Source organism: Mya arenaria, chromosome 16 (genome assembly GCF_026914265.1).
Source record: "Mya arenaria isolate MELC-2E11 chromosome 16, ASM2691426v1".
Classification (NCBI taxonomy): Eukaryota; Metazoa; Mollusca; class Bivalvia; order Myida; family Myidae; genus Mya; species Mya arenaria.
In genome coordinates, this window is record NC_069137.1 from 8,340,957 (window position 1) to 8,356,596 (window position 15,640).

The 15,640-nt window shown below is 33.7% G+C and overlaps 1 protein-coding gene across 1 annotated transcript in view; it reads left to right on the forward strand.

Moving 5' to 3' along the window:
- The window catches only part of LOC128221931 (uncharacterized), a 35,404-nt gene extending 22,311 nt beyond the window's left edge, over window positions 1–13,093 (forward strand). Inside the window, exons 2-3 of the mRNA XM_052930627.1 lie at window positions 1,773–2,827; window positions 6,203–13,093. Of these exons, the coding sequence (XP_052786587.1) occupies window positions 1,773–2,827; window positions 6,203–6,263 (1,116 nt within the window). The 3' untranslated portion in view covers window positions 6,264–13,093. The remainder of the gene's footprint in view (window positions 1–1,772; window positions 2,828–6,202) is intronic.
- The last annotated feature ends 2,547 nt before the right edge of the window (window positions 13,094–15,640 follow it).

Below are 15,640 nucleotides of genomic sequence, written 5' to 3' on the forward strand. Positions count from 1 at the left end.
TCCATAAATGCATTATTAAGTAATAAGTCAAAGGTTTATCATTCAAAGTTTATGCTTGTTATACATGTGTATGTTTTAATTTTGAATAAGAGTGTCACTTTAAAGAAATAATGTTCTGCATCTTCTGTGCCTTGTCCACAGTCACAAATAGGATTATCACGAAGAAAGTTTATGTGGAGATGTGCATTAAGGTTGCTGCACGCATTTCTGATTCTTGTATGGTGGAGATTTGAAAGTCTCTCTCTGACAAGATATTATTTCGGAACCATTGAGCATTTGCATGTATATTTTAAAGATGCCTTAAATTCATTAAGCGTGTTACTGTTACGAAGGTGAACATCAAGCCGGTTCCACAAAGCAATGGAAGATGGGATTGTTGATTTCGAGTAAATACTTAAACGTCTAGGTATAGTTACATAATTATGTCTGTTTCGAAGCAGATAATTGGTTATTTGTTCAAGTGTGTGTGTGTGTGTGTGTGTGTGTGTGTGTGTGTGCGCGCTTGTGTGCGTTCGCGCGTGCGTGCGCGCGCGCGCGTGTGTGTGTGTGTGTGTGTGCGGGCGTGCATGTGTGTGTAATATTATTACGATTTGCGTTGTTTATTATAGCGGAAAAACGCTTTCTGTTGACTGTTCCAATGTGGTAACCCAATTTAAGCTTTTGCATTAACTTGCAGAATTATGTGTAGTACATTTATGCTAATACTAATATATTTATAATTGATATACCAATAGTGGAAGGGTTTTGAAAGCAAGCAACACTGGATAAACAGCATTGTTAAAATAAAAATTTAAATTATCAAAGTACGACTAAGTGTCTTGGAATTTGAAAAAAAAATATGCCCTGTTTATATTTGTTAATACACAATGAATACCCTGTTGTTTTAAAACAATTATTATTATTATTATCATTATTATTATTATATTACTATGATTATTTATTTTATTATCATGATTATTATGATTATTATTATAATTATTATTATTATTATTATTATTATTATTATTATTATATTTTTTTTACTTTTATTATTATTATTATTATTAATATTTTAATAATCATTATTATTTATCTAATTTTTTTTTGCTATTATTTTTATTATAATATTTTTTAGTATTTTTATTATCAATATTATTATTATTGTTTTTATCATTATGGTTATTATTGTTATTATTGTTATTATTATTATTATTATTATTATTATTATTATTATTATTATTATTATTATCTTTCATTTTATTATTATTATTATTATTATTATTATTATTATTATTATTATTATTATTATTATTTTAATAATAAGTATTATTCATCTATTTTATTGTTTTATTATTATTATTATTATTATTATTATTATTATTATTATTATTATTATTTCATTACTATTATTATAATTATTCTTATAATTCTTATTATTCTTATTATATCTATTATTATTATTATTATTATTATTTTTATTATTATTATTTTTATTATTATTATTATTATTATTATTATTATTATTTTTATTATTATTTTTATTATTATTATTATTTTTATTATTATTATTATTATTATTATTATTATTATTATTATTATTATTATTTTTATTATTATTATTATTTTTATTATTATTATTATTATTATTATTATTATTATTATTTTTATTATTATTATTATTATTATTATTATTATTATTATTATTATTACAACCTACTATGACTACTACCAATACTAATGTTAATACTTCTTCAAGATACATGTCATAATTATAACAAAACATCATTTCACAGAATGAGCGGGAAGGACTTTTCTCTCATCTGAAGGACTTATCCCTGGGAAAGATTCGCATGTCAGAGGAACAGTTCAGACGATTATCGCTGTCTTTCATTCAAGCGGGAGGCACGTCATTGAAGTTGTGGGATTGTTCCATAGAACCGGAAGATGATGTACCGCAGCCTCAGAATGAATGCGAGCAGCAGGTAGTATCATCTGAGTGTACAACATGCATTTCTCTTGGGTTTGTTACCATCACAGTAGAGGGGTTTATTCGACTTATTGACTACGTGACCAGATGCGGTCATTCCGTGGACTGTGACTTGTACTTCTTCACCCTGGAATCAAACCCTGCTGTTGAACAACCAGTCTTAACGATGTTGGGTCCACAGCCTATCTCAGCTGATTATACCACGGAGTTGAAACTATCTTGTATTGAGATGTCAACAGAACAAATGTGTCAAATCATCGGTAGGATTAATCAACTCAACCATTCAGTAACATTAAAATTGGAGAGGTGTACCGAAATATCCGACGAGTACAATCCGCTGAGGAATCAGATGGTGCCTCCTCCAAACACGTCACTAAACTATACCAAACATATTACGATCGAAGGCATGAAGATATCGGAAACATTGTGTTTGTATGTTGCTTCCAGTGCAATTTATTATGGATACACGTGTGAGATATCATATTGTGATATACTGACCAGTGAAGTGCCGCATGCAGACAATCTTCACTTTCCCCAGATGGCTGCCATCCACTCACCTGCTCATACAGCAAAACTCACCTTTTATGTCGCATCAATACCACAACACGTAGTTGAGCGTCTCGCCTGCCGAGCGAAAATTTCTCAACATTTGGTTGAGTGTGTGTTAGACAAGTGTTATGTATGGCCTCATTCGGAAGTCTGGTCATTGAAGGAAAAGATTGAGGAAGACCCTGCCATTCAGATCGAGAAATTCAAGTTTGAACCAAACAACGGCGAGCCCGACTGGTACGACATTAGCAGGCCCAAAAGTTATAAAGCGGACCAAACATGGGACATCCGTTTTAAAGCAACCGCAAAGAAGTAAGTTAGTTTACGTTATATATATTTTAATTATGTTTGATATAGCCATTCTAGGCTTTATTTAAACACGTATAACGGTAACGTTTTGCAATAGCCATTCAAAGACTATATTGAAATACTGTCGAAACTCCGTGGCTTTTCCCAGAATCGGTCAAAATACTTCGAGCCTCGAGAATATCGAGCCAAGCGGAATTTCTTACGGAATGTGTATTCTTCAGAAGACAGAACGTCTTGTTTCACTTTTTTTATTTGCTACGTTATGTCCGCAAGAGAAGAGTATTTATTGGAAATAGTTATCGTACAGTTCGCAATATGACGCGTTCGATATTATGAAAATTACATTTAATTTTTTTAAGCAATAACAGTTAAACTATAAACACTTCTATGCAATAAAGACGCAATATTTATTCAGTGAGTAACACCTAAACATAGCTTAAGTTGTACCGGGTCCTTCTCTAGATTGCTCAGCATTTGACATTTGTATGAATTCTAATATTTGTAGAAACATTCCGAGCTTAATTATATGTGAATAACGCCTTATCAAAATACATTGAGATTTACAGATGCAATGACAAAATTTAGATGTTTGTACTCATGCCAATCATTGGCAGAAATTGGATTGATAGCATGTTTGCCCAAATTTGATAATAATGATGATTCCCCTCAAGTAATTCTAATCAATTATGGCATTGTGCTAAATGAAGCCAAGGAAACAAGTTAAGGTGTGAAATTCTTACATGAGCCCGCGAAAATGACATCGAGCCAAATAAACAAAACATAATGTAAATTCATAGTAGGTACCGCGAAAATGACTACGAGCGTGTAAAGATATCACGATATCGAGCCATCCGATTGAATTTAATATGAACACATAGTAGAAAAATGGTCCTCTTAAACTGTTTTATGCCATATATATGATTTTATCGAGCCTTGCAATATGGAGCCAACGATTATATCGAGCCATGCAATATGGAGCCAACGAGTATATCGAGTCATGCAATATCGAGCTATGCAATATCGAGCCAACGAGTTTATCGAGCCATGCAATATCGAGTCAACGAGTATATTGAGCTATGCAATATCGAGCCATGCAATATCGAGCCAATGAGTATATCGAGCCATGCAATATCGAGCCAACGAGTATATTGAGCTATGCAATATCGAGCTATGCAATATCGAGCCAACGAGTATATCGAGCCATGCAATATCGAGCCAACGAGTATATCGAGCCATGCGATATCGAGCCAACGCGTATAACGAGCCATGCAATATCGAGCCAACGAGTATAACGAGCCATACAATATCGAGCCAACGAGTATATCGAGCCATGCAATATCGAGCCAACGAGTATATCGAGCCATGCAATATCGAGCCAACAAGTATATCGAGTCATACAATATCGACCCAACGTGTATATCGAGCCATGCAATATCGAGTCAACGAGTATATCGAGGCATGCAATATCGAGCCAACGTGTATATCGAGTCATACAATATCGAGCCACGCAATATCGAGCCAACGAGTATATCGAGCCATGCAATATCGAGCCAACGAGTATATCGAGTCATACAATATCGAGCCAACGAGTATATCGAGCCATGCAATATCGAGCCAACGAGTATAACGAGCCATGCAATATCGAGCCAACGTGTATATCGAGTCATACAATATGGAGCCAACGAGTATAACGAGCCATGCAATTTCGAGCTATGCAATATCGAGCCAACGAGTATATCGAGCCATGCAATATCGAGCCAACGTGTATATCGAGCCATGCAATATCGAGCCAACGTGTATATCGAGCCAACGTGTATATCTAGCCATGTAATATCGAGCCAACGAGTATATCGAGTCATACAATATCGAGCCAACGTGTATATCGAGCCATGCAATATCGAGCCAACGTGTATATCGAGCCATGCAATATCGAGCCAACGAGTATATCGAGCCATGCAATATCGAGCCAACGTGTATATCGAGCCATGCAATATCGAGCCAACGAGTATATCAAGCCATGTAATATCGAGCCAACGTGTATATCGAGCCATGCAATATCGAGCCAACGTGTATATCGAGCCATGCAATATCGAGCCAACGAGTATATCGAGCCATGCAATATCGAGCCAACGTGTATATCGAGTCATGCAATATCGAGCCATGCAATATCGAGCCAACGCGTTAAGTCTGTTCGGAGTTTGCAGTTTTCAAATAAAACTTGTGCAGGTATATATTTTTAAATATTAATGCAAAACCTATTAAAAGGTGTGAAATACATTAGCGTATTGAGTATCTTTGTGAGTTTCAATGCTTCATTAGAGTCTCACCAATAAAAAATAATACAACATAATAGATACAGTTTTGAAAAAAATGCCAAATATTATTCATACGACCATGACGATGTATCATCTATTTTTAGTACAAATCCTAAACGCGTGAAATATTGACGAACCAATGTATTTCATTTATAATATAGTTTTTATTGCACACCGGATAGGCATTTCTGGTTAATTTAGCCATGCTGGAATATCCCATCTGGCACCCCATGCCATATGAGTTACGCGCAACCCAAGTTCTTATTGATTTCAATGTTTTGTTAATAAAAAGGAAATTGTGTCATTTCAATGAAGCGCAAATAGATGAATAAGTATGGAAGGATCTACTTGATATAAACAGTGATCTTAATTGACTACGGGTATTGATATCAGTAAGAAATGCCGCACGCGCGTTTTGGTGAATTGTGCAAAAATGCAGTTTCTACATCAATATTTCTATAAAATAAAAACTGTAGGTATGCAACCAAAAATAATCATGATTTTTCCGACAAGCCTCGTTCGCGACTTAAGCGCATGCACTCTGATCGGATATTTCAATCCGGGCCGGAAACACATGATGGATATTATTAGTAATGACAGTGAAAGTGACGCAATCGTTGTCTGTAAGCCTGATGCCCTACTGGTTATGAATATGCTTATGCGTCGGGCGGATTTAAAAATAAATAAAATTATTCCAAACAGCCAAACACTATAATGTCGTTTAAAACTATGTTTTATTTTAAGGATGAAACTCAGTTTAACTTCTGGGGTGGTATTCAATTTGCAACTTAAGTAAATCTTAGGGTCGTACATCATTTACTTCATTCACTGTATTGGGCAGTTATAAATAACAAGTAATCCGATTAGCTACATCGTTCTTAAATCCAATTAGAAAAATAATGAATACCAGATCAGATGTTTCATAGTTTAGATACACACTGATCTGAAACGACTTAATAAGCTTATAATGAAATAACTTGTTTGTTTGAAAAAAAAACACTAGTCTTTAAAAATAAAACGGATATCAAATTCTAACTTAGCTGAAATGTTTCTCTCGATTCAGGTCTGCACTCGCAGAGTCCACTGCAAAGAATGCCGAAGTCACGGAATGGACACGCATGTAGAACGGACGTCGAAATGTTTGACAACGTGAGATCATCATGGAGAGTTCATTCATGCTAAGTGTTATTAGAACGTTTTACACAATTTGTGCCTGCATTTTGGAGATTTAGAGTTTAATAAGGCAAAGTGTAACAAAAGATTTGGCATAATTGTTGCCTGCAATGGGGATACTAGAGTACACTCATGCAAAATGTAACAAACGATTTGGCATAACTGTTGCCTGCAATGGGGATACTAGAGTACACTCATGCAAAGTGTAACAAAAGAATTGGCATAATTGTTGCCTGCAATGGGGATACTAGAGTACACTCATGCAAAGTGTAACAAAAGAATTGGCATAATTGTTGCCTGCAATGGGGATACTAGAGTACACTCATGCAAAGTGTAACAAAAGAATTGGCATAATTGTTGCCTGCAATGGGGATACTAGAGTACACTCATGCAAAGTGTAGCAAAAGATTTGGCATAATTGTTGCCTGCAATGGGGATACTAGAGTACACTCATGCAAAATGTAACAAACGATTTGGCATAACTGTTGCCTGCAATGGGGATACTAGAGTACACTCATGCAAAGTGTAACAAAAGAATTGGCATAATTGTTGCCTGCAATGGGGATACTAGAGTACACTCATGCAAAGTGTAACAAAAGAATTGGCATAATTGTTGCCTGCAATGGGGATACTAGAGTACACTCATGCAAAGTGTAACAAAAGAATTGGCATAATTGTTGCCTGCAATGGGGATACTAGAGTACACTCATGCAAAGTGTAACAAAAGAATTGGCATAATTGTTGCCTGCAATGGGGATACTAGAGTACATTCATGCAAAGTGTAGCAAAAGATTTGGCATAATTGTTGCCTGCAATGGGGATACTAGAGTACACTCATGCAAAGTGTAACAAAAGATTTGGCATAATTGTTGCCTGCAATGGGGATACTAGAGTACACTCATGCAAAGTGTAACAAAAGATTTGGCAGCAATTGGGGATACTAGAGTACACTCATGCAAAGTGCAAGAAAAACAATGTACACAATTTGTGAAACTGAAAAGTATTTGGAATTGCTTTTGTAGATACTTTAATTACAAATTCATTTTAGCATATATTTCTGTAAATACTCTCGTCATTTGATAGTTTTTTTCACAAGGTATAGACTTGTCCCTTTATTTGAAGCATATGTATCGTTTTTTTAAAAGAACGTTTGAAACGCTAAGTTTCTTGTTGATAGAATGATGCAAATATGTGTTATAAATTATAACAACTCAGGCACCCCCCCCCCCCCTCTTTATCAATAGTTGTCTTTTCCATTTGGTCCCCTTCATCAGAGTTATCTTTTCTAGTTGGCCCCTTTTCAAAATTATCCGTTCATTTAGCACCCCCCCCCCTTCATCAAGAGGCATCTTTTCCCTATGCCCCCCCCCCCCCATTTCAAGAGTGCAATTGTCCATTTGTCAAGAGTAAAACGTTCAGTGGAACAGCCATACATTTGACTTAGTTATTTTATAAATGAATCGCTCTGATGTAACAAAGAAGTCATTTGCCATATTTGTTTCTGATATTGATATGTTTATTTAAGTAATTGACTGTAAGATGTATGTGTATAATTGATTTGGTATTAACCATAATGCTTGTAAAAGTATGTTTGTCGTTTTCAAGGTATTATGTAAAATACATATCTTTAGTTATTGATATGATTTTAACGTGTTTATTGTGAATTGGTTGACCTTCTACATGAACAACAGAATAACCAATTAACAATGTATGGGTTTTTGGATATCCACGTTGGTATACACCATTGGTTTCAATAACATCCCGAGGCTGACATGGGCCATTTATAAAAATACAAAGCTTTCAGAAAGAGAAATGAGTAATCAAACGATTGAAATACCTCTCCTAACTTCATTCGGATAGCATAAAATAAAATAGTGTGCTTTAAGATTACTAATACAGTATGTAACATTGGAGGAAAAGAAAAGCAAAAGCGTGTACATGTATAACATACTGTCTGTTAAATACCCTTTGCCATGATTCATTTTTTCTCTTTTATTTATGCATTCATGAACATTGTTTCAATATCCTTTATCAATCAGAATCTATGTATACAGAAATAATTGTGTCAATATGTTCCTATTTATAAGTTCTGAACATAATAAATGATAGTTTCATGTTTGCTTTGTACTTTTTGTAAATATGTTTTAGTTATATATAGTTCGTACTTCTGTACACCTTTGTGTTAAATCTATTACTTACAAGAATTTTAACCATATATTTCTAATTTCTATCAATTGTAGTATTCCTTTGTAAGTAAATAATAGTAATAAGAACCGGTACGTGAAATGAAAGATCATTGTATGATTATTTTTTTAGCTTTGAATAACCTGTGAAAATCTTGTTTGTGTACATAAATGAATTCATGACGAAAACTGAAAGAAATCAATATGTACACGTTTCATTGAAATTTACTTATTAAGAATATCTCTGTATATACATTAACCTTTGTTATTCATATCAGTTGTAGTATGCTCATGTAAATAAGTACATTGTTCATTCATTCAACATATTAGACGGTACATGTATGTTCTGATCATTGTATGATGTTTTGTATTTTGCTTTGTATAACTTATGAACATAGTTATTGGATGAGTTATTGTTTTGTTAAAGGGAAAGACGCATTAACAAATGAAGTTGACGGTACAAGGACGTGTGTTAAATCTTTTTGCTTTTCCATTGTAATGAGTTTAGTGTTGATGTATTGAAAATAGTGAACGTCACATGGAAGAAGGTTAATGGTGTCTGTAATTCATTGACATATTGTCAGTTGATTACTATATTGTTCAATTATTGAACGCAGTCGACGTTACATCAATGTATATTGATTGACACAATATGGTGACTGATATGTATTTGCTTTGCCAAATTGTAATAATTGTATTTTTCAATTACTGAGCTAAATAGACGGAACATGGACGTAAGGTAATGGTGTATGTAATTCATTTACCTTTTACATGTCCATTTCTATTTTGTTCAACTTGTTGAACTTAGTAGATATAACATTACCGTCCATTTATGGTGTCTGCAATTCATTTACTTTTCAATGGTTAATTACTATAGTGTTAAGTTTATAAGCTTAGCAGATGGAACAATAACGTATGTTAATGGTGTCTGCAATTTATTAACTATTCGCATAATAATTACGATATTGTTCAATTATTGAAATAAGAAGACGTAATATTAACGTAGGCTTATGGTGTCTGCAATTTATTAACTTTTATAAGTTAATTACTCTATTGTTCAATTACTGAACGTAGTAGATGGAACATTAACGTAAGTTAATGTTGTCTGCAATTTATTAACTGTTCCAATATTAATTACGATATTGTTTACTTATTGAAATAAGAAGACGTAATATTAACGTAGGCTTATGGTGTCTGCAATTAATTAACTTTTATTAGTGATATACGCTATTGTTCAATTACTGAACGTAGTAGATGGAACATTAACGTAAGTTAATGGTGTCTGCAATTTAATAACTATTCGCATATCAATTACGATATTGTTCACTTAATGAACTAAGTAGACGTAATATTAACGTAGGCTTATGGTGTCTGCAATTTATTAACTTTTTATAAGTAAACAACGATATTGTTTACTTATTTAACTACGATGACGTATTATTAACGTAAGCTTATTGTATCTGCAATTTATTTACTTTTCATAATTATTGCGTTTCGACTTGAGGGTGTTTTAAAAAAAGGCAAAGGTTTTTTATTTCGAAATATGGCCAAATTTTAACTGTCTGGGTCGCAATCGTTTTCAAGTTTCAGAATGATGTAAGTGCTTTTTTATTCAGTCTTATACAGTTTATAAAAGAAAGATATAACTTTATTGGATAAAGTCAAATATTCCCAATAGTGAATTAAATATCCATGCTTTGGAAGCTTTCAATCACCCTTATTGTTTATAGAAATGTTGTAAAATATAAGTGCTGCAAGCATGCTGTGTTAGTGACCTCTGATATAGACACAATTCATGGATGAAGAATTTGAAGTCTATGTATGGACGATGTGTAATTATTCCGTTTTGTATTGAGTGGAATAGTGAGTTTTAAATCTGTGTATTGATAGTGTGTATTTACTATTAGTGTGATGGTGTTTATTAACTCTGTGTTTGGGTGGCGTGTAATATCTTTATGTGTGTATGGTGTGAATTTGTTCTATGTATGAATGGTGTGTAATAACTCTATGTGTGGATGGTGTGTAATAACTCTTTGTATTGATATTATATAATAACTCTATGCATGAATGGCTTGTAAAAATATATTTTTGGATGGTATGTAATAACTGGATGTATGGATGGTTTATAATATATCTATTAAGATCGTGATTGGAAACTCTATATTTGCATGGTGTGTACAACTATATGTGTGGATGGTGAGTTCTAACTCTATATAAGGGATTATGTTTGATCACTCTATGTATGGACCGTGTGTAATAACTTGCATGGAATCATTGTAATAATCATATTTTATGGTGTGTAATAACGCTTTCAAATGGATGATGTGTAATAATTTTATGCGTGGGTGCTGGGTCACAGCTCTATGTGTGTATGGTGTGTATTATAACTATATGTATGTATGATGCATTCTTACTATATGTGTAGTAAATGTATGTATGGATAGTTAACATTAACTCAATGTTTGTATGGTGTGTAAGAACTATGTGTTTGGATAATGCATTCTTACTATATGTTTGGAATATGTGTAATAACTATATGTATGGATAGTTAACATTACCTCTATGTTTATATTGTGTGTAAGAACGATTTATATGGATGATGCATTCGAACTAAAAGTATGGATTGTTTGTAATAAGTATTTGTATGGACGATGTGTAGTAAATGTATGTATGGATAGTTAAAATTAACTCAATGTTTGTATGGTGTGTAAGAACTATGTGTATGTATGATGCATTCGAACTTTATGTATGGATTGTTTGTAATAATCATATGTATGGACGATGTGTAGTAACTATGTATGGAGTGTGTGTAATAAGTATATGTATGGACGATGTGTAGTAACTATGTATGGAGTGTGTGTAATAAGTATATGTATGGACGATGTGTAGTAACTATGAAGGGAGTGTGTGTAATAAGTATATGTATGGACGATGTGTAGTAACTATGTAGGGAGTGTGTGTAATAAGTATATGTATGGACGATGTGTAGTAACTATGTATGGAGTGTGTGTAATAAGTATATGTATGGACGATGTGTAGTAACTATGTATGGAGTGTGTGTAATAAGTATATGTATGGACGATGTGTGATAACTATGTATGGAGTGTGTAATAAGTATATGTATGGACGATGTGTAGTAACTATGAAGGGCGTGTGTGTAATAAGTATATGTATGGACGATGTGTAGTAACTATGTATGGAGTGTGTGTAATAAGTATATGTATGGACGATGTGTAGTAACTATGTAGGGAGTGTGTGTAATTACCATATGTATGGACGATGTATAGTAACTATGTATGGAGTGTGTGTAATAAGTATATGTATGGACGATGTGTAGTAACTATGTATGGAGTGTGTGTAATAAGTATATGTACGGACCATGTGTAGTAACTATGTATGGAGTGTGTGTAATAAGTATGTGTACGGACGATGTGTAGTAACTATGTAGGGAGTGTATGTAATAAGTATATGTAAGGACGATGTGTAGTAACTATGTATTGAGTGTGTGTAATAAGTATATGTACGGACGATGTGTAGTAACTATGTATTGAGTGTGTGTAATAAGTATATGTATTGACGATGTGTAGTAACTATGATTTGAGTGTGTGTAATACCTATATGTAAAGACGATGTGTGATAACTATGTATGGAGTGTGTGTTATAAGTATATGTACGGACGATGTGAAGTAACTATATATGGAGTGTGTGTAATAAGTATGTGTACGGACGATGTGTAGTAACTATGTATGGAGTGTGTGTAATAAGTATATGTTCGGACGATGTGTAGTAACTATGTATTGAGTGTGTGTAATAATTATATATAAGGACAATGTGTAGTACCTATGTATTGAGTGTGTGTAATAAGTATATGTACGGACGATGTGTAGTTACTATGTATTGAGTGTGTGTAATAAGTATATGTAAGGACGATGTGTGATAACTATGTATGGAGTGTGTGTAATAAGTATATGTATGGACGATGTGTAGTTACTATGTAGGGAGTGTGTGTAATAAGTATATGTAAGGACGATCTGTAATAACTATGTATGGAGTGTGTGTAATAAGTATATGTAAGGACGATGTGTAGTAACTATGTATGGAGTGTGTGTAATAAGTATATGTACGGACGATGTGAAGTAACTATGTATGGATTGTGTGTAATAAGTATATGTAAGGACGATGTGTAGTAACTATGTAGGGCGTGTGTGTAATAAGTATATGTACGGACGATCTGTAGTAACTATGTATGGAGCGTGTGTAATAAGTATATATAAGGACGATGTGTAGTAGCTATGTAGGGCGTGTGTGTAATAAGTATATGTACGGACGATGTTTAGTAACTATTCATGGAGTGTGTGTACTAATATGGCAATACAGTGGAGTCGTATTTTTACTGTAAAATGAACATATCTAGTGCTGTTCATAAATAACTATATTTTGATTAAAATTTAAGCCAATAATTGAATAGATGTGTGTATGATATATATACTGTTTTAAGAGATTGAACAAATGTGTTTATATAGTGTGTTTTGCTACTAGAGATTGAGTCAATGTGTGTATTTGATATACATTGCTATGATAGATTGAATAAATGTCTGTGAATGATCTGTTTTGTAAATTTACATTTTGGTTACATTTACATTTGGTTTTCTCCAATATAAAATTAAGCAAATTATTGCGAAATCTTCATGGTTGTTCTATCGTATTTGGTTTGGAAGTATGGAAGTCAGGTTGCCGGTCAACTGGCGTATCTTATGACAAAAAAACTACGTTTTATTTGGACAGGTAATAGTGGCAAAAGCGGTTTGGTATGTTACCATACATGGAGTTAATGTAATATAGAATAAACATAAAGCTCTCTATAGCAATTTCACAGCTCTCTGTTAAAATGAACTAAAATAAGGCTCTCCCATCTGTAGGGTGTTGTAAGGTGAAAAAAGAGCATAAAGCTGTTTCTTACAAATCCACAACTCTTAATGAACCAAGCGTGCGCAGCTCCATCTTTATTGTGTTGATAGTTGTAATACAAGCATTAAACTGTATCTAACAAGGCCATAACGCTCTGTTAAAATCAACCAAGCGTGCGCAGCTCAATCGTAATGGTGTTGGTAGCTGTAACATAAGCATAAAGCTGTATCTAACAAGGCCACAACTCTCTGTTAAAATGAACCAAACGTGCGCAGCTCCATCTGTATGGTGTCGATAGTTGTATTATAAGCATGAAACTGTATCTTACAAGGCCATTACTATCTACTAAAATGAACCAAGCGTGCGCAGCTCAATCTTCATGGTGTTGATAGTTGTAATTTAAGCATAAAGCTGTATCTAAAATGGCCACAACTCTCTGTTAAAATAATCCAAGCGTGCACAGCTCAATCTTCATGGAGTTGATAGGTGTAATAAAAGCATAAAGCTGTATCTAACAAGGCAACAGCTCTTTGTTGAAATAAACCAAGCGTGCACAGCTCCATCTTTATGCTGTTGATAGTTGTAATAAAAGCATAAATTTGTATCTAAAAAGGCCATAACTCCATTTAAAGGAACCAAGCGTGCGCAGCTCAATCTTTATGGGGTTGATTATTGTAATATAAGCATAACACTGTATCTAAAGAGGCCGTAACTCTCTGTTAAATGAAACCAAGCGTTTGCAGCTCAATCTTTATGGTGTTGACTCTTGTTATATAAGCATTAAGCTGTTTCTAACAAGGCCACAACTCTCTGTTAAAATGAACCAAGCGTGCAAACCTCAATCTTCATGGTGTCCATAGGTGTAATATAAGCATAAAGTTGTATCTAACAAGGCCACAACTCTCTGTTAAAATGAACCAAGCGTGCTTAGCTCCATTTTTATGGTGTTGATAGTTCTAATATAAGCATAAAGCTGTATCTAACAAGGCCACAACTCTCTGTTAAAATAAACCAAGCGTGCGCAGCTCTATCTTTATGGTGTTGATAGTTGTAATAAAAGCATAAAATTGTATCTAACAAGGCCATAACTCTACTTAAATGAACCAAGCGTGCGCAGCTCAATCTTTATGGTGTTGATAATTGTAATATAAGCATAAAGCTGTATCTAAAGAGGCCATAACTCTCTGTTAAATGGAACCAAGCGTGCGCAGCTCAATCTTTATGGTGTTGATAATTGTAATATAAGCATAAAGCTGTATCTAAAGAGGCCATAACTCTCTGTTAAATGGAACCAAGCGTGCGCAGCTCAATCTTTATGGTATTGATAGTTGTAATATAAGCATAACGCTTTATCTAACAAGGCCACAACTCTCTGTTAAAATGAACCAAGCGTGCACAGCTCAATCTTTATGATGTTGATTCTTGTTATATAAGCATTAAGCTGTTTCTAACAAGGCCACAACTCTCTGTTAAAATGAACCAAGCGTGCAAACATCAATCTTCATGGTGTTGATAGTTGTAATATAAGCATAAAGCTTTATCTAACAATGCCACAACTCTCTGTTAAAATGAACCAAGCGTGCACAACTCCATCTTTATTGTGTTGATAGTTTTAATATAAACATAAAGCTGTATCTAACAAGGCCATAACTCTCTCTTAAAATAAACCAAGCGTGCGCAGCTCCATCTTTATGGTGTTGATAGTTGTAATAAAAGCATAAAATTGTATCTAACAAGGCCATAACTCTATTTAAATGAAACAAGCGTGCGCAGCTCAATCTTTATGGTGTTGATAATTGTAATATAAGCATAAAGCTGTATCTAAAGAGGCCATAATTCTCTGTTAAATGGAACCAAGCGTGCGCAGCTCAATATTTATGGTGTTGATAATTGTAATATAATCATAAAGCTGTATCTAAAGAGGCCATAACTCTCTGTTAAATGAAACCAAGCGTGCGCAGCTCAATCTTTATGGTGTTGATAATTGTAATATAAGCATAAAGCTGTATCTAAAGAGGCCATAACTCTCTGTTAAATGGAACCAAGCGTGCGCAGCTCAATCTTTATGGTGTTGATAGTTGTAATATAAGCATAACGCTTTATCTAACAAGGCCACAACTCTCTGTTAAAATGAACCAAGCGTGCAAACCTCAATCTTTATGATGTTGATTCTTGTTATATAAGCATTAAGCTGTTTCTAACAAGGCCACAACTCTCTGTTAAAATGAACCAAGCGT